Genomic DNA, 21,415 nt, shown 5'->3' on the forward strand with positions numbered 1-21,415 from the left:
ATATTGATTTTGACTGGGATATTTTTCACTGTATTTTTTGAGAAAGATTACGAACGGTGCCTAAAAATATTTACAAATGTTGATATTGAGAGATAAATAATGTACATTCAGTCACATGTTCAGTGTTTCCAAGCGCTTGAAGCTATTGAAATATATCGTTTAATATTTTCTGTGAATATTAATAGTCTTGCATTAAATTAGTGCTACCCCAAGTTAGACAAAAATCTTTTTTTTGTTTATAAAAAACTCATGCGTAAGTTTCTAGATCACATTCTATTTTTAATCTCATTCACACTGTCGACATACGCATGATACTTGGTCGTTTCCCTATGCTTCGATGCGAGTAAGTAATGATAGCACAGTATTTAGTGTACGTTTGCTCTAACCGAGGTCACTCGTGGTAAATAGAGATCCACGCATTGAATGCTTTAGAATGTTTCTACCATCCAAACCACTGAAGCTTCTACTAATATATTATTATTAATTTAGTGAGAGTACTTAAGGTATAGTCGTAATATACAGCGAAATGAGTGTGAATATATAGTTAGATTGTGATTCAATATCAAAACTAATGTATTCTATATGCACCCAAGGTTAATATTTAATACATTATAGTTATACTATCAAGAAAGTCAATTAAAATGGACAGCAGGGGGTTCGCCGGTCGTGAAAACGAGCCTGAATTACAAAAGATGGCTGCATTTTTGAAAGAGAGATGTGACCGAGGAAAGTATGGTCTAAGATACTATGAAAACGACAAAAATATGATTTGTATTCCGTGGCCGACCGTACCAAGGCAAAGCGAAGATATTCCGGACAGTTTTCATATGTTTACGGTATGTGTGCGTACAAATTAAATATTTGTTTGTGTTGCATGCTGGAATGGATTTATGTGTCACTGAATAGTAAAATATCAGCTATATGTCTAGTCGGGCGACGTCCGAACGGCGTCCGAAACGCTGAACACTTTTGTCTGGTAACCTATTTATTGCACGCTGACTGAGTCCAACATTTCAATTGAATAAATTTGAAACCGTGTAATTATGTCAAGAATCCCGGAGTCAGAAGCCATGCGAAAAATGCAGGGCGCCTCGAGTTAACACAATGCTAGGGTAATTATGTTATACATATATATTTGGGATCACAGCTTCGACGCAGAAATGTTCATGCATTAACGACGAGACCATCGTATATTGGAAAAAAAAACGTACCTTCTTCTAATGTCAGGTAGCTAAAACAAAACCTTTTTCGTCCAACGATGGATATTTTATTTTTGTCACAAGGCAGATCCTTGTTATTAATATAAAGTAATGAAAACGAGCTTGACCCTGCAAAGTAATAGTTTTTTTCACGTAAGCATTGTACGCCTTACGTATAGACGTAAATCCAATGCTACATCGTTTTAACTACCTCTTACGCTACTTGGTCACGTGATCGTCAAGACGCTGTGGTTTGCTATACGAATAAAAAAAGTTTCATTAGGTCTTCGCTTGATTCATCATTGAGATAGAATGCATCGCCGCAAACTAATTATAACAAATCGGGCATATTTTGACAAAATTTAAACGGAAAGGCTTTTCCAACATAGTGGCATTTCACAAAGCCTACACCCCTACTCCTGAAAAGTTGCTCGTCATATATTTCAGTAGATATTAAGAAACATATCAAAAAATAAAACAATAGTATTATAAATTATATTCACAATTGTCAATTTTGGTTGAGAAACAGACCTTAAATGGCTGTAGATCTTTAGATTGCTAACAAACAACTCATATAATATTACATCAATTTTATTTTTAGTCGCTACTAAAACACAGGACCTTTATACATAAGACTGTAGTCAGCAATTGTATTTGTTAAAAAAAATCCCATTGTTGATTCAGCGTTATTTGTCATATGTGTATTAAATTTCGAAACCATGGCAGTTTCGATATGTCTCTTATTCTATTTAATTGTGTATGAAACATTATATAATCTTGAACATGTTTTACATTTGAGTAATTGCACTATAAGAAACTTAGTTTACGTGTCATGCCTTCCGATCAACATTTATTTAAATATTTATGCGATGTCAAATATGGCCTATGATATTAAAACCGTTTGTAAAGTAAGCGAGGATTTAAATTATTAGCCACGTCCTCAGTGACGAAAAAATATCTTTCGGTTCTTTGAAGATAATATTTAAGTACTTTTTGAGTAAAACCTCTGAGTCGTTGACAGCTGTTTTAGAAATGAAATAACGTATGGATCTTATACAATGCAGCGGATGATCAGAAGGATAAACCTCGTTAAAAATTTCTACATGCTCAAAGGCTCATTAGGCTTTCCCGGAATTGCCTAACAATGCTAAGAAAGACTTAAGTTCATGCCAGGAAGTATTTAATACTTTAATGATGTTTGCCTACTCATTGTATACTATAATATACAGCAAATCATGCAGCCCGTTCTGTTATCGAGTACTCATTGTGGAAGTAACGTTAGGTGACTCAATCATGCTTCCTCTATTGTGTTCTGACTTATCTGTGGAAAACAACACACAAGCTTTTAAAAAATGTTGTGGTTTTCAAGGAAAATGCAGTGTTAATGATTGGGAATAAATCACAAGCCATTATATGCTTCTGATAGAAATCCCAATTCTTTAAATTCGTTTGAAACCTTACCTGTAGGCTATTGTTTATCTCTTACCAAAAAAACTCGTCATATACAACCTTGTTTCGCCCTATATAAATACCAGAGAAAATAATATAGTTCACAAGGCATTAAGACTTCTTGGAAACATGGCAAACTTGTTTATTACAATGAAAAATTCAATGAAAAATTCATCTCGTGGTTAAACCCAATCCACAAGCAGTTCTGATAATTATTCGTATATACATATATATTCCCGCTGCTGTGATTCTGAGTGCAAATCTCAAATCACTTTTGTTTGATTCAAATTTGGTCAGGGCAAGTTTTCGCGTTCTCGTCTCAATAGACTACCGTGTATAAGAGTACTGACGAGCTGAAAGTTTTCTACTATAACGCTGTCACGTTACTTAAACCTTTAGTTTGCTGTTAGGAATCCGGGCCTTTTTTAAATTATGGCGCTTGGTTATTTAAGCTTATGTATTAAAAGTATGTCTAAATTACTCGGATTAATTGTTATCGGGATATCCAATTAAATAAATAAACGACGTAATGTCTTCTGGATTTGGTGCGTTTGACTTGTGTCATATTTTCACTATTATTTTCGTATTTTCTAGTTTCAGTTTCGCTTTCGTCACATCATCTTTGAAATGCGTTTATGTCAAGTGTTAACTGTTAACAAATTATAACGGTGATTGTAATTTGACTATACGGATGCTTTGTTGTAAACTCATGACAATATGCATGAATCTATCGATGAGCGTGCGAGGTACTTTCTTATATGCATCGGATGAACATTTGCCATTCATGTTTGCATGGCTTAATTAAAACGTATATGACTTAACGCCGACGTCATTTCCTTCTTGTGTATTGGCTATCCATGTTCAGTATCTCGAATTTAAAATACGATAAACACATCATTCAATCCAAACACGGAAATAAATATTGCGTTATTAATTTAATAAATCAGACAATGAGGTGCAAGATATTGCTGCATGCTGGTGGCTCACTATAATTACCATGAGAGCATTGATCAGATGTATATGCACACGAATGTCCAATTGCAGTACCGTTAGCTTATGTGAATTTAGTAAAAAATTTCAATATCAGAAAAATAAGATATTTTTTCAACAGAAAATTTGAAAAACGATCGATAGGTTTGCTTCGTCTCCAATGAAGTCAATTTTTTTAATGCATCGTGATTTGTAATAACGATAGTAAACAATGTATTTCTGGTAATGGTCCTGTAGTAAATTATTTATTTCATTTTCTAATCATGGAACCGAGTCGCTTTATTATATATCTTTGCCAATAGATCAAAATATATATATTTTTATTTAGGAATGGGCCTATTTGTCATTCCGAAAACGAGGAGGAAGAGGCGAACAACTCGAAACAGAACCATTGAGCGCACAGAAACATCGATTCAGGAACGCACTAGCAAGGGCAGACGGATTGAAATGCAATAAACAGCTTTCTACTGATACACTCAGAGTCTATGAATTTGCCGGTAATTTTTTCGATTACAACATTCATCATTACCCATATTAGCCAGCCCAAAATTTCTTCAAAACCTTAATCTTCAAGCTTGAACTACCACTCCACCGCCTTTAAGTTGAATCATATACTTTTCTTATGCTGTCTGTATTCATTGTATTTCATTATTTTTACATTTGCTCAGATACTAAAAAAGAGAAAGAGCAAACAGAAAATGGAAATTTCCGATCTGGAAGAGGAGGAAATTCACCTCACTCTTATTACGAACAACAAGCAGCCCCCGAAAGAAATGATTATGCGTATAATGTTCAAATGCATCACCAAGGTGGAATACCAGGTAAAACTATTGTTCTTACACATATCGTCACGCTAATAACCGAATTGCGTAAGTCATTTTTAGCAGTTTTGAGTAAAACGTAAAAAACTTCCTAATGATATTGCTATGCCATTGAGAATCAATAATTTGCCATAGTTCAATTTTTCGATCGTAGACGGATTCAAGTTAATTTGTATGACGCAGTCAAGTGACGTCATAAAGGCGCTCTGTGACTTAGGCAGAAATGTGTTAGGGGACATACGCAATTTGGCAACTTGACTACATGTACCAGTCCTGAAAACAAAACAATCCAAAAATGAATGTAATTCTTAGTATATACGATGTCTAATCCCCAAAATAGCTAATCTGCTTCAATTACTTTATTTTTTATGTTTAAAAATATATATTTCCAAAAAACACGCTCTGCACATCCACCGAAATAAGACTAACGTTAAATATAAAGAATAAAACAGCAATGTACCCTTATATAAAAGCCAACCAAGGTGAATTGGATTCAGACAGTGAATATCACAAGTGCACGCCTTCCTATACTGTAGTTTAAACTGAAACTTATAAGCGCTAAGCTAGAATCTGAGATGCAAAAACTCGAAAATCCTTCGCCGAGGTTATTTTGCCTTTGTGACGTCATAATAGTCCTGCGTTAACAATGATAATTCATTATGACGAAACAATTGAACAAATTTGCGTATCATACAAATTCTATATTTTTATGGGTTTCGGAATTCTTAAAATAAAATCTGAGTTAACAGACAGGTGCGCAGCATTACATAAATACTATTTTATGAAAAACTCAAAACCGCCAAAAATGACTTACGCAATTCGGTTATTAGCGTGACGATATTCTGCTTTGCACACGTTCACAATGTTTGCAAATTATCTACATTTGGAGGATGGATAAGTATGGATGTACAGTGTTGCACACCCATACCTGTTTCTAAAGTAAGTGATCCATATTGGAATCCCCATACATATGCTACACTTTTTACTTGAAGATAGGAATCCACCATAAGTCTGAGCTTTTAAGAGCTTAAAAGTTAATATATATACCCGAATGTAGAATTTTATTTCGGTAAAATATGAAATGAGTATATTAAAAAATCCAATACCAGAATATTCATTTAAAATCAGTCATCTTTGGCAACGTGAATACATTAACACACATAAAAATGAATTCTTAAACTATAACGATTATTGCCAACTGTCACAAGAAAACTACACAAAACTGACACGATTTTGCAGATAAGTCGTATCGACTGCACAAAACTGAGTTTTAAAGCCGCTGTATTACCGTCCTATAAGATCATTATTGTTGTAAATCAAATTAATATCTAATATCATATTATTTTATCTAAATTAATATCTCCCAACATCACTCAACTAATAATCTCATATCAAACAAAATTCTTTTTAGATAAGAAAAAATGATTTTATTAATATTTTGTGAATATATACAATATAGTGGCAAAAAGCATCATATTTGGAAAGCACCACCGGGTTCTAAAGAAGTTCCTGGAAATTTTTTCATTGTTTCGTTTTTCTAAGCTAAGAATTTTGTGGTTGACTCAAACTCTATGTTTATTCAAGGGTGCAGTGTACTGTATAATGAACTTCCTCTCGGTATATGTAAGCGAGTCAAACTGAATAATTAATCGACATCAAGAAAAGTTACATTTTTTGCATTTTGATCGGAACCATTTAGTTTCAATAATGTGCTTTTTATTTGTGTTGGTGTTGAGCTATGTTTCATTGTCTAACCTGAACATTCTGTTGTAATCCAGCAAAATTTTATTCTGTACAAATTAGATTTTCACAACTCGGAACACAAAAATGCTATGATTCCTACATATGAAATCTGTAAAAATTCATTGGATTAATTTAACTTTGTATTTTATTTTTCTGAAATGTGGATTTTGAATCGACTTTTCAGTAATACTTTTACGTCTTTTCTATAGACCAACGTGAATGGGAAAACTACGGCAGCTCTCCTATGACAGTGACATCATCACCAAATCACATAGCATGCTTCCAACCCCAGACAAATTTTCAGATTCCACAGACGACAGAAATGCAGGACGACAGAGAGCCATCCATCGGTACCCTTATTGAAGAGATGATAAACACGCCTGAACCCACTCTCCCGGACGCTCCTGTGACCATCGATTATCAGCAACCGAACGGCGCGTACAGCACATACGCTGTTCCTCAACCAGTTCGCAATGTAACTACAGCGTCGCATGTACCTCAACAAGATTATCAAATGGTCCAAGCACCGCAGCTACAAGTTCCAAATCGATACGTGACAGCCACTGCAGGCCCACACATGAACGGCCACTCGGCCGTTTCTCCGCCACAGAATTTAAATGAGAGTCTTCTAATCAAGGTGTATTTTCGTGGTAACGAGGTCATGAAAAAATCAGTCACTAATTCTTCCGGATTTCGATTGTACTCCGGCAACAACATTCCGGATATGTCGCGACTTCTTGATACAGCACAGAGAGATCAACTTCAGAGACTCACCAGATTCAATAGCGAATACTTATTCGGTCCAGATTCAGTGGAACAGGTGGAAGTGAGTCTTGTTTTAAATATTTTTTAATCAAAACAAAACGAACGATCAGCTACGTTTTTTCTTACCTTTCTCTGTAAAATCTCCCTTTCTATATTTATTACTTGAACATTTTATAAAATAAGGATAAAGTAAGTCATCAACTGATATAACTTCAACAACTAAATTCACTGAAATTGTCTTTTTACGGCGCGTGTGCTGAGTAGTCAATATGACATCCCATCGCTTAAATTTTGTGGGAACGTGTAATAACCCCTTTATTAATTAACTGATATCCAGAAAATTGACGGCGAAGAATCAAATCATGACTATAGACTAAACAAAATACCAACTAGACTAGACGATGAAAAACATCTTATATTTTTTTTATATGTTACTGAGTAAACAATTCGATATATATACCATCCCGCTTCGCTGTTGCATCACTATAAATGCATTAAAAATGCTGGGTTAATCTGATTTCATTTGATTACTTTACGCGGTGTATATGGATCATTATGCAAAATTGTAGTTGAGATGCTTTGGGTTGTTGTTATTTTGAAATATCGCTTTTCTGAGCAACTAATAATCCAACGAATTACAAAGTGTCGGTACTTGAAGGTTGACGAGAACGCTGGAATGCTGTTACTTTTTGGGCCTATCTACCCGAAATTTTACTCAAAATTTTCTAATTTAATCAATTTAATTCACAGCCACTTTAATTCGATATTTGACTATTTATATTTGGGTATTGCTCTCTTGTATACAGTTTGTAGATGTTAAGTGCCATACATTGGTTGACCATTGATTCAAAGAAAACACTATGTGAAATTTTGAAATCGTAGGCAATATAGGCCTACAACAATCATCACGATCTGTATAACGTCGCTTTATTCATTAACTACTCTGGGGGTTTCCATCGGGGTCGACGAGTCATATTTTAGAATGAAAATTATTAACCCTGTACTAGCAGACATGATTTTATTGCATTTCCCACATTTATGTATTTCTAGCAAACAGCGATGAACGTGTTATTTCGTTGGTCGAAAGCAAATTTGTTTTATATAGCGTGAACTGAAGCGAATCCAGGGACAAAACAGCCTTTATAATAAAACATTATTCATCATCGCTCAGTGGATCGCAGTCTTCAGCTGTATAATCCATGTCTTACGCCTAAGTACAAACAAACAGTAATCCCGTGTATGTGTCGCTTAAAGATGGCGAATGTTGAAAGAAGATAATAGCTGGTCCTTGTAGATATTTCCATCCGATATTACTCAAATACCGATCATTCTAACAAAGGAAAAGCTAGAATTATTTAGACTGGGAACTTCCCATTCACAAAAAGTTTTTCGGGTATATAAAATATTTCGTGACATGAATAGCAACACCAAACAGGCATTTTCAAACCTCTACGTCACTTTCAATAAAGCGGATCTGTGTGGCTGTTTTGATATCGATGTGATTAATAATCAAAGGCAATACTTCGCAAATGATCTTACTGATTGTAATTATTTGAATCATCTAAATGCAGTCGACATATACCTTATCGTCAAATAAAATTGTTTCATGTTGTTCTATTACAGTGGCATGATGAAACGACGGATTTTAGTTATTTTATTTCCCAAACTCTAAAATCTAAATCATCATCAATGTAATGTTCGTTACACAAGTCCAACCAATCCTTCCTATTTTATTTTAGATGCCATCCATAAAACAGATTACAGACAAGCAAGCATTACAAACGAATGAGATATTATCAAATATGGATCGAGGACTCATATTTTATATTGAAAACGCGAATAACGACGTTACGCCATATGACCAAGCTATCATACCCAATGTATATTGTATCAGACTCTGCCAAACAAGGGTGAGGCTCATTAATTTTGTCTAAATCTTGATTTTTACTTTTCAGAAATTTTCCAGAATTATTTAAAATACAGAAGTCAACGGATCACAAAATTACAATTTTATGATTATTTTACTAAACAAACTTTTGTTGGTTGAAAATTATTTAATGAAATTTTAGCCTTCCTGTATAAGTCACATTCATCCCTTTGCACAAAAATATCGAGGATGTTAAAAAATTTTCGGGTTTTGTGCATAAAATTTGTGTTCGATTCCCAATAGATTATATTATTACGTCATTCCACATGTGTCATACATTGTATGATAAAAAAAATGACCTCTCCTTCCTGGTTTGTGACCTTTTATCATCTTCGTTGACAATAAGCACAGACATTCAGTTAGGGATTAACATGGAAGTGTACAACTGTCTTGATGACTTCTGCCCGTTGGGAACAAATTTTTGTACAAATTAATTGCTATGTATTAGATTGTTTTTGTGGTATATTTATTAATTTTATGTTTCCTGTGAGTAAAACTCCAAATATAATGGCAACAATACTCAACTCATCGTATCAAATGATTCTATAGATCATTTTGTGCCCAATTGGTCTCGGGAGATGTGATGCTTGTTTTTTAAATGGGTTTCTTTTTGAAGCATATTTTGCATAAACCTTATTTTATTACAAATATTTTATCTTTCATATTATATACATTTTATTCCAAAATTCGCCCTACTTACTGTGTACGAAAAAGTTAAGAAAAATTAAAAAAAGGTTTAGGGATAAGATTTCTTTTAAACCGCATATCTACTATCATTTCTATTACAAGAATAGACCCACCCAGTTCGCAGCGTCTTCTATGCCGTAATTTGACACATCTAACCAAATAGGGTCTATGAATTCGTGGAATATTTCAACTGATCATGATATGACGTAGTGAAAACATATTATTAAATTTTTATAAAACATCCGCTGTGGACATGACAGTTTTGAATATTGGAATATACCCGCGTGATTTATCTCATATTAAATTTGAAATTATTTACATTTTATTGTATTTATTTTTATATTTATATATTTCTTTATTATATCATTGTTGTTGTTTTAGGTCTTCCCATATGGTACTAACGTACAGGAAAGTGATGTACTTGAATGTGACGGTTTGGCGCGAATGAAATGGGCAAAGATATTCGACTCAAACGAGTTTTTGCGCCAGATGTCGAGAACTGGAACCACACCGTCGTCGACCATTAAGCTTTCTGTGGGACAAAAGCCGAAGAAACAAGAAGGTCTTCATTGTTTAGTGTCCATTACAGTTTCGGTTACGCAAGCCAAAATTCTTGCTGATCGTCAAGTGGAAGACCAGCTAGATGAGATTTTCATCTCTGACAAGAATTCGATGGACGTCGCAGCGCAACTTATACAAAACCAAATTCGTCAAAAAATTCAACTGGACGACAACGCCGTTGTCATGAGATCATAAAAAATACAAGCTGTATTGTTTGTTCGGCTGACCTAAAAATTCAATTACCGGTCAAATTAAAAAGATACATTGCCAATTGCCATAGAAATCCCAGGACTCTTATGGAGTTCAGACTCTTGCGCTTGAAAAATTGCATCATTTGAGAAGAAAAATGTATCCACGTGCATTGATTTGAAGTACTTTATTTTTAAGTGTCTAGATAAACACTCTGACAAAGAATGACGTATATTTTTTGCTTAATTAATTTCAGTTGAATTGTATGCTAAATTTTTATTACCAGGGTCCTCCTATACATATATTTTCTGGGGAGTTTTTATGTGAAATTTTTGTTTTTTATGTGATTTGATTGTAGGAATGATTTGTTTCCTTTTATGACATTACCGAATTTGTTGGGAAAGTTTCTAAAATTTTGAAAAATTCCAAAAATTTTGAATGTACTCAATACGAGTAAAGCACGTCTTCTTGTCCCAGACGATGTTAAAGATCGTCGCTATTGAATAAAAAACACTTCAGCAAAAAACTTGAAAGCAATTTCCTGGATTTTCCCGGCCTTTGTTTGAGCGTGTACTTACTTGCAGCATACTAGTATTGAAACATATTTGGTCGAGTATGATTCTTTGTCAAACATATAACGAACAGCCTTGGTTGTGGAAAATATTCAGATTAGTCAAATCCTAATATTTTTCTCCCGAGATAAACCTTCCAAAATTTTAGCTGTATAGTGAGTATTATTTTGACTATCGAGGGCACGAAATTTTTTTTAACTTCATTGATAAATAATGTAAAGTTTACAAATATCTAAGTGCATAAAATAACCTTAAATAAAGAAATAATACTCAAAATCAAAATCGCACTTTGCTCATCAGAATCCATTTTTTCTACTTTGTGTCAAACTTTTGCTATGCATTTTTTTCACATATTAAATAATTGATGTTTTTCAAGTCTTTCTTCTGTTATTGTAAATAATATAATTTTTTTTTAGGTCTCAAGCTTTAGATAATAAGGGTCACTTTCGGGATCTTATTGGGGGCTATTGATAAATCGAGCACGGTTCTTTTTAAAAACAATTTTATGGTGAATTTTTTCACTTTCTTCCAGTCATAACGATGTCACCCGATAACTTTGGTCAAGACCACCTGATATGAATCAATGTATGATAAGGGACTAACTGTATTATTCCCATAGAAAGTATCACAGAACAGGGTCTTTGTCTTTATATTACAATTAGAAATGACGCACGGATAAATACAAGACGCACCCGTATGAATGCTAGAACAACGTGCTGGTATGAGTATCCATCGTTCGAAGTTAATAGTTTCGTATGAATTTTTGTTTCTATCTGTAATTTCCCAGCATCACTTGTTTTATCTTCGGTTTCTCGCAACACAATTAATTTTTCATGAAATTTTAAAACTACCAAACTGTACATCTTACGGACATATTTAGTTTCATATAAGGTGTGACTCAATTTAAATAAACTTCAATTTTCCAACCTATCGACCAATCTGCTTGAACTGTTTTTTTTTATTACCTAGTTTCATTAAACGAATTAAGCCTTTCATTTTATTACATCCTGTATAATAAAAGAAACTTCTTCCAATTTAAATGCTTTCTTTGTTTAGTGTCGGAATGTTTAATTTTTTTTCTGTATTATTTTCAACTCTATTTTTTAATTTAGTTAGTGATTTATTCGTTTATTTTTCTTGTCGTCAAAAATTTGTGTGTCTCCAAAGAATTTACGGTAAACAGTGAAGAATGCGTTTTTTATAGTTTGGAAAAGTTCCGATTTTTTAGTTAGTTGAGCGAAAAAAATTATAAAAAACCCAACGCATTGTTGTGAGCATGAAACGTAAACGCTGCATGGGGAAAAGTTTAGAGTAATAATCATTGCTCAGTTTACAAATTAGTTTGTTTAAAAGCCTAAATGATAGTTTCACTTCACAGAGAAATAGGTGGTGCCTGTGCTGAGTAAACTAAAATAATCAACCCAAAGGCTTACCCAGGATTAAATCATCAGAGAACTCTTCAAAACTTGTTGTCTTCCACTAATTATTTTGATGTAGACCAGGGTGGTCCAAACCCAGGCCCGCGGGACACATGGGGCCCGCCGCTCCATTATCTGTGGTCAGCGCCGCATTCGGAGAGTAATCAAAACATCGTATTTTAAATTGCTTCTCATAAAATAAATCAGAAAAATTGTTTGACATCTTGTTGTTATATCACTACTGTGACTGAATTGACTAGTATGATGGCTAGCTGAAGCAACTAGCGAAGTGAATATGTGATGGGCAGTCTAAATTGTTACATGGATTTCTATCGTTTTGGTCGGGAATATATGCTAACAATATAGGCATGATAGAAAACTAAACATCGGATGCGAATTCCATTAGACTAGGTTTGCAATGCCTGATCCCTATGTGTTCACACAATAGAAGTGCTTGTTTTGTATTGCACTGTTTACCTATTCTTGGTACTATTGTGGCCCGTGACCCAAAATAATTTTGTGGCCCGCGGAGCCCACAACCTTGGACCACCCTGATGTAGACTATTCCAAGACTCGGTCAATTAATATATATACGTTTTATTTTTGAGGCTAAAACATGTGTGTCTGATGACATCTGGGCAAATATTTGTTTTAGTTGTCATACATTTAATCTATAAATATTATTATGGGCAGGTGTTCAGATATTACTCCGTTCGATTCTTAAAAAAGGAGATCGTTTACGATATCATGTTCACGAACAAATGATATATTGTCATAAACACAACTTTATCTTTTATCATCAATAAATTTGCACATGAGCATTCTTCAAGTAGATGTCAATATAAAATGCTTTCACTAACCAACAAAACCTCGGGATTTCCGAATTTCGGCTTGTTCATCCAGATCCCATTTGCCACCCGGTGGAATCGCGGTACAACATATTTATTTGTTGGATTGTCGTCTTATATAATTTGCCTGTTTTTATTTTGTGCCTCAACTTTTTGCCTGTTTTCATCCTCTCGTAACTCAGAAACGTTTTGCTCGATCCACTACATTAGCGTGATTTGTTCGCATTCATTCCGTGTAACAGTATCCATTTGTGCGCAAACTTTAAACGCTTATATTTACAAATCTGCTTTTTGTTGGCATATCTTTCACCAATCTGCTTCCCCAACAAAGCTTTTGTTTCAAATACTTCCCGCCAAACTATCTATTTACTTATTCATGCTAACGTTATGACTCGCTACCATATTTTGAGAAAAATTACTGATGACAAAACCAAAATGGGCTGGAATTGAAAGCATGCAACTACGAGTTAATTGATCAGGAACATGGAATATTAAATAATAGCGAGTAAAAAGTAAACTAATAATAATTATTCTATATATATATGGTCATAAATATAATCGAGTCGAATACTCTTATACAAATATACCGTATCATTCGTCATCTAATGTCGTTAGAGGTCTAGTAAGCTCATTATAAGCTCGCAATGAACCACGAGAGGGACCAAGATACACTCGACACGCTTGATCAAGCAGGTAACGGTTGAGTGGGTGTGCTCGGTTACGTGCCACGTTCAAATCCATTCGGTAAAAATCCTTTGAGGTACGGGCAAAGTCAATATCATTTTTCTGTTGCGCTCTGGTCCCGTACATTTGCTGCATCTGCTGTCTTCAAAACAAAACAAAATTACTCTTATAAATAAGTACACAATGGAGTTAGTAAAAATCAAGGATGCAAAGATTTGTTACCTCAGTTCTTTGACATGTGTAAAATTAATAGTTCCTTTGTGCATAGCAATCTCAGGGCGGCGGTAATTCACTTTTGCAAAAGGCGTTAGATGGGTACTACCTTCCTTCTGAGACCACGGAATCGGCTTACTTCTGAGAGGTAAAGAACTTCCGAATAAAAATCTACATAACTTTTGTTGGGGTTACATGGGACGAGGTACCTAAGCTAAGTCTAAGTCTTTGCGATCTACGATATTTATGCTTATAATGCAAGAATGTTGTATCAAGAATGAGATGGAACGTTACCGAAATACGTTTACTTTAGCGTGGAGCAGGATTCTTGATTCACATGTATTATAATTATATGTGCATGCCCTCTTTTTTATCATATTTGAAACGCTTTTAGCGTGTTAGTAAGATGTATATTTACTTTGGATCCAATATATCTTCTCCAGTAGATGGCAGCTTCATTCTCTCTTCTCTTCGTTGACTAAGCAATTGTCTACGTGTTAGATTTATGTCGGGCAATGTTACCTGTGGGCGAAACAAATTATTTTCACTCTCAAGTACTGTATAAGATGGAGGAGTGAAAATAGGGGAAACAAGTTAAAAAAATTGTAAACAGAAACAAGTATTAAATATCTGAGATGGTGATGAAGATGTTAAAAATATGATAAGGACAGAGTATGAAAAATATCTATGATGAGGTTACTCGAAAAGTGAAGCCAAATTTATATCAAATGAAAAAATATATAGAATAATTGCAGTGAAAAAGAAAATTGCAAAAAATGTTTATATATATATATATATATATATATATATGACTCTATTACGGTAGTTAAACGGACCTGCCATAATTGCAGTACTTAAGCGGACGTCGTTCCTGTGTCCGTATCATTGTTTTTAAATACGTACTTGGAGAGCGTGAGAGCCGTTGACAACTACGGAAAAAAAGAGTCAACACAATCCTCTCGATGACAGATATAAAATTTTTGTCCGCTTAATTCGTCCACTTAATTCAGAGCACCAAATGTTTTAGCCTATTTCGGCACTAAGCCGGACCCCTCTTATATGTCGCCCTGGATGTCTACATAAATGATGCTGCTTTTATTTTATTACGCATTTTAAAGCGTATGACCTCGCTTTAATTTCCAATGGATTCGAACCATTTAGCATTATTTATCACAAAAAATAGCATTTTTTTTTCAATGTTCAGTATTTTGTGCAAGGGAGATGCACTGTGTTTGGTGTAGGAAATAATCTTCCATGTCAAAAAATACTCAAAATGCAACGTGAAGGTAGACAAATCGAAACAAATTGATTCAAACGTAATATATATTTGAAACTGAGAAATACACAGAGCATATCACAAATGTTCACCTATTCCAACCCTATGGTGTAACATATAGATTAAACAGATGCTATGTTGTGAGTGTCAAGATATCAATACCAAGTCAAAATTATTGCATTCAAATAATATTGATAAACTTTGCGCAAAATATATCTCAAAAATCCGCATATCTATATGGCTAGTTATTAAGCGTGACATATAATTGAAAAACAAAATTTCGAAATGCCATACATATTGAGAAACAATACACAAAATATATTTCAAATGTATCACCAATTTGATTGCTAAAGTGTGAAATATTATTTTAAAAAGGAAGTGTGGTATATAATAGTAAAATAAAATATGAAAGTGCTAATATTATTGAGAAACAATAAAAGAAAATTATATATACGCAGAAGGAAACCGCAGAATGAAATTCGGAAATGCCAATAATATTGAAAAAATATCACAAACTTTATCTCAAATGTCCACCTATCCGGCCTTTTAATTTATACAAATAATTGTAAATGGGAATTCTGGTATGTCATTAATGAAGACAAAAATCACACAAATTCGATTTCAAATGTTCATCTATTCGGTCACTCAAATGTGGCACGTAATTGAAAAATGAACACCAGCCCTATTGAGAAACATTACACAAAATATATCTCAAATGTCTACTTATCCGGCATTTAAGTGTGGCATATACCAAATAAAATAAAAATTATGAAATCATATTGAGAAATATTACACAAAGTATATCTCAAATGTCCACCTATCCGGCCACCTAAGTGTGGCATACAAGAATTGAAATGAAAACCCTGAAATCATATTGAGAAATATTACACAAAGTATATCTCAAATGTCCACCTATCCGGCCACCTAAGTGTGGCATACAAGAATTGAAATGAAAATTTTGAAATCCTATCGAGAAATATCACACAAAGTATATCTCAAATGTCCACCTATCCGGCCACCTAAGTGTGGCATAAAGCATTAAAATGAAAATTCTGAAATCATATTGAAAAACATTACACAAAGTATATCTCAAATGTCCACCTATCCGGCCACCTAAGTGTGGCATAGCATTAAAATGAAAATTCTGAAATCATATTGAGAAATATTACACAAAATATATTTCAAATGTCCACCTATCCGGCCACCTAAGTGTGGCATACAAGAATTAAAATGAAAATTTTGAAATCATATTGAGAAATATCACACAAAGTATATCTTAAATGTCCACCTATCCGGCCACCTAAGTGTGGCATACAAGATTTGAAATGAAAATTCTGAAATCATATTGAGAAATATCACAAACTTTATCTCAAATGTCCACCTATCCGGCCACCTAAGTGTGGCATAAAGCATTAAAATGAAAATTCTGGAATCATATTGAGAAACATTACACGAAGTATATCTCAAATGTCCACCTATCCGGCCACCTAAGTGTGGCATAAAACAATCACAATGAAAATTCTGGAATCATATTGAGAAACATGACACAAAGTATATCTCAAATGTCCACCTATCCGGCCACCTAAGTGTGGCATAAAACATTAAAATGAAAATTCCGAAATCGTAATGAGAAACATTGTGCGAAGTATAAATCAAATGTCCACCTATCCGGCCACCTAAGTGTGGCATACAAGAATTGAAATGAAAATTCTGAAATCATATTGAGAAACATTACACAAAGTATATCTCAAATGTCCACCAATCCCGCCACCTAAGTGTGGCATACAAAAATTGAAATGAAAATTCTGAAATCATATTGAGAAACATCACACAAAGTATATCTCAAATGTTCACCTATCCGACCACCTAAGTGTGGCATAAAACAATCACAATGAAAATTCTGAAATCATATTGAGAAACATTACACAAAGTATATCTCAAATGTCTACCTATCCGGCCATCTAAGTGTGGCATAAAACGATCACAATGAAAATTCTGAAATGATATTGAGGAACATTACACAAAATATATATCTCAAATGTCCGAATACCCGACTGCCTAAGTGTAGCATACAACTATTGAAACCAATTCCTGAAATCATATTGAGAAATCTTACACAAAATTTATCTCAAATGTCAACTTATTCGACCGCTTCAGTGTGTGAAATATAACTAAAATACGAAATTTCGAATACTAATCATATTTTGATGTTGTGGAAAATTGCTCAAAATTTATCTCAAATGTTCACCTATCCGATAACTTGAGAGTGACAAATATTATAAAACAAAATTTTGAAACCATATTGAGGAACAATACAGAAAATATATCGCAAATCGTCATTTACTCAGATACGTAAGTGTGTCATGTAAATGCAAAATGATATTTTGGAATGACAATAATATTAGGAAGCATTCAAAGAAAATTTCAACCATCCGACCATTTCAGAAGGTATGTAATTAAAACACGAAATTCTTTAAAAAAATATCAAGAACCATTACACACAACATATCTCAAATGTTCAATTAAATGACGTTTTCAGTGGGGCCTATAAATGCGAAATGAAATTTTGCCATGTCAACTAAAAAGAGAAACTTTACACCAATTATAACTCAAATGTCTACCTATCAAGGCGCGCCTAAGTATAGCAGTGATTATACAGTCAACTATACAAGCGATCAACATGAAATTATTCAACCCCGATATTAATTTAGAATCTTTGCACAATTTATTTAAAATTTTTGCACCAACTCGGAATACAAAAACATGATTGTTATTTTGAATTTATAATTAAATAGTAAAAATGTATGCCAAGTATGTATACGAATTTGGATATGCCCACTAGATTAAGTTGTTGAGGAGAGACAAAATTATGTGTTCACTGCCGGTTCATCTTTATGGATTATACAGAGATGTCTTAAAGCTTTACAATAAACTTCTCGCAAGATATACAAAGCCGTGCAACTATTTTTCTTTTCGTCGTTTCTTTTCTGGTTCACGTTTATTTAGAAGCTTTTTTTGAAATTGATTTACAGCCCTTTTCTTTTCCGTATATATGATTTTCTTTTAAGTCACTTACATTGCTTATTGAAAGTGATTCTGAAGATGGTGCGGTATAGTCTGTTGACTAATCTGAAACTTTGGTCAAAAATACATGCATAAGTCACAAAACATCATCACAGTGTTCTAGTCCAATTCAGAATTACGGTACTCTTGATTGACAGAACAAACGAAGTGTTTGAAATGGGGAATTGCATTATTACTCAAATAAAACAGTGGGGGCTCCCGAAGTATGCGAACCAAGATGGCGGACATCGGAATGTAATATGTGTACTAGGTTAGGGTTAGGCAATAATTTTAGGTATAAATACTACGGGAGGCTCTTGGCTAGTCTTCGAACTGATAATAGGACTAAAATAAGGAAAACTGGAAAAAAATTATCGCCTAACCCTAACCTGTTACCCATGTTACGTTCCAATGTCCGCCATCTTGGTTCGCATACTTCGGGAGCACCAAACAGTGTTTTTAAACGGTGCAATACAATTATTCGTAGATAGCTGCGCTATTTGTGATGGGCTACAATTGATATTATGATTTGGTTTATTACCATTCATTGGTATCAATTTGAGATACCGTATTTAATTAAAAACAAGCATAGCAAACTGATTTAATCACCTCCTGGCACAGCGTTCTCCGAATCACTACCCGCATTTCCGTCTGCTAAGTTCTGAACATGGGCCATCTCGTTGGAGAGTCACTTACATGTGAACAAAAATACAGCCCAGTAAATAACTAGATGAGGATGGTAAAATAACACAGGGATATGTGCCAAATCACAAAACAAAATTGCTAGCAATGCAATTCTTTAAAACTGTTTTCCGAAGATAAAATATTCTAATCTAATATGAAGCGGTGTATTAAATATTTTTATTTATACAAAGCTATACAAACCTATATAAAGTGGCGTCAACCACTCGCTTCTCGTGTCTCCTTCTGTTTCGAGAAAAATTTGAATTCATTGAATTTTCACAATCTTCGTTTGTATTGTCATCTGGATTTAGAAATCCTTCTGAATTACACACTCTTACAAACGCAAACTCAGTCGTAGCAATATTTTGATGGTCAGATCAGAACTACGACCAGTAAAAGCACAACAGTATCAGTAGTCTATATTTTGATAATCAGGAATAAGTGAAAAATCTCAACAACAAAAATATATGCTAATGATTTGGTTTCTGCAAGACTAACTGCATATCCTTCTTCTATGCTTTTGTGTCGGCGGATCCGTATGCATATAGTGCAAGTATGCTGTAGCAAGAGTAAAGATAACTATCCTACAGTCCTAAGTGATTCAAGAGTCTTGCTGCACACTAACACAATTATATTTCTGTAACGTTTCGTCTGACCAAGGTCAGACTTCTTCAGACATACATAGTAAATATAATTGTGTTAGTGTGCAGCAAGACTCCTGAATCACTTAGAACAAAAATATAGTAGCCCTAATATTAAAAATCGTTATGACTAATCACCTTATCCGATGAGTGATGATTTCCAGCAGCATTCCTCGGTGACGTTGAAAACCTTGTTTCAAGTTATTATGACTCGACTTCAACTCACTGGGTAATTGATAACACCTGACACAAAAGACTTGGATCGCTTCTCCAAACACAACTGTTCTATTTTATCTAAATTTCTGCAATCACTCACTCATGAAGATCCCGATCCCCTCACCAGGTTACTTGCGAACAAAACGGCAAACGTGGTAGGTAAAGTTCTCGGCAAACCCGACAGTTTTACTATTGCGACACAAAGCCTCTTTAGTACGGAGTTGTGAATTAAGGTCCTTTTCAGTTTATTGAGCTTATATTACAAAAAACAGAACGAACGATCTTCATGTTCTGCCTGGTTATTGTATCAAAATTATCAATCCTACTCTCCAAAAATCGTAAAGACATATACCGAAAAATTAAAAGATTTTCGCGTAAACAAAATGTCCGCTTAGTGTACGAAAATAATACCCGTTGATTATAAACCAGCAGAACTACTGTCCCCTTAAAGGTGGCGAAAATATGCAGATATTTTAAAAATATTGAAAGAACATATTATTTTTGATACTGTTTTATCAGAGAAAAAGAGAATTCAGCAAAAAATAGCAAAACGTTTTAATTATGGAACGTGGAATAATTAAGCGGACAGGAAAATGTCTACCCAATTTTTCCGTCTACATAACTGTCGCTTTTTTAGCACGGTATGTCTACTTAACTACCGTATTAGATATATATATATATATATATATATATATATATATATATATGTATATACCTTTGTTTGGTCGATCATCACATCGATTTCTGGATCAACAATATTTTGTACAGTTATTCGACTCTGGCCACCAACAAATGTATCATTGGGAAGTCTGTTGACGAATTCAGGGTCATATGTTCTTGCATACGGTCTTAACCCATTCCAAATATTTGGAGTGTGTGGTGGACTAGGTAAATAAATTAAAAAATTAAAATATAGCATTATATTGTGTTGCATTTGTCAGGAATAAACTTTCAACCTTACATTGGTTTTTCTGTCATCTGCACTATGTATGATGTTAGACGTAGCTCTGCTCTTGCTCTCGCTAATTCCATCTGATTATGGTCAACAAAAGTTCGATTACCTTCTTTTCGTGCTTAATATATCAAAAAACATCAGTAAATAAAAGATAAGCACATAATATATAACAGTAATGAATTAATTTAACCTCTAATGTTAACTGCGGTAGCAGGCAATCGTCCTCCATGACTTGTCACAGACGCTACTTCAGGCTCTTCTACAAATGATACTTTCTGTATAAAATTTAGTTTTTCAAATTAATACAATATTTATTTCTATTTTAAGTTTTGATTCAATAACTAACATATTAAGAAAATTACCTTTTCTTTCACTGACATTCCGTTTGACATGTTCAACTAACCACACTCAATCCTTCAACCCGTTTATAGAACCATATAATACAGATTTCATATTTACACCACCGCAGGGTGACTTCTCGTTTCATTCAGAATTACAAAAAAAATATGAATGT

General features: G+C 33.9%; 2 protein-coding genes and 1 long non-coding RNA gene across 3 annotated transcripts; 1 reads left to right on the forward strand and 2 right to left on the reverse strand.

Annotated features, from left to right (window-relative positions):
- Positions 1-590: 590 nt before the first annotated feature.
- On the forward strand, positions 591-12,026 carry LOC120333105 (uncharacterized). Its single transcript, XM_039400455.2, has 6 exons — positions 591-836; positions 3,967-4,135; positions 4,307-4,459; positions 6,412-7,028; positions 8,707-8,877; positions 9,963-12,026. The coding sequence occupies exons 1-6, from the start codon at positions 642-644 to the stop codon at positions 10,335-10,337; spliced, it is 1,680 nt and encodes a 559-aa protein (XP_039256389.2). The 5' UTR covers positions 591-641; the 3' UTR covers positions 10,338-12,026.
- Positions 12,027-12,951: 925 nt separating this feature from the next.
- LOC120333313 (uncharacterized) lies at positions 12,952-21,378 on the reverse strand. The gene is made up of 7 exons (XM_039400711.2): positions 21,264-21,378; positions 21,092-21,176; positions 20,908-21,019; positions 20,662-20,830; positions 14,485-14,588; positions 14,076-14,207; positions 12,952-13,995 (listed from the first exon to the last, which is right to left on the reverse strand). Exons 1-7 carry the CDS (start codon positions 21,291-21,293, stop codon positions 13,761-13,763), a joined length of 867 nt encoding a protein of 288 aa, XP_039256645.1. The 5' UTR covers positions 21,294-21,378; the 3' UTR covers positions 12,952-13,760.
- On the reverse strand, positions 17,151-20,634 carry LOC120328083 (uncharacterized). Its single transcript, XR_013479940.1, has 3 exons — positions 19,291-20,634; positions 19,015-19,096; positions 17,151-18,477 (listed from the first exon to the last, which is right to left on the reverse strand). It is a non-coding gene; the product is annotated as an uncharacterized LOC120328083 (long non-coding RNA).
- Positions 21,379-21,415: the final 37 nt, after the last annotated feature.

Source organism: Styela clava, chromosome 13 (genome assembly GCF_964204865.1).
Source record: "Styela clava chromosome 13, kaStyClav1.hap1.2, whole genome shotgun sequence".
In the NCBI taxonomy this organism is placed as follows: Eukaryota; Metazoa; Chordata; class Ascidiacea; order Stolidobranchia; family Styelidae; genus Styela; species Styela clava.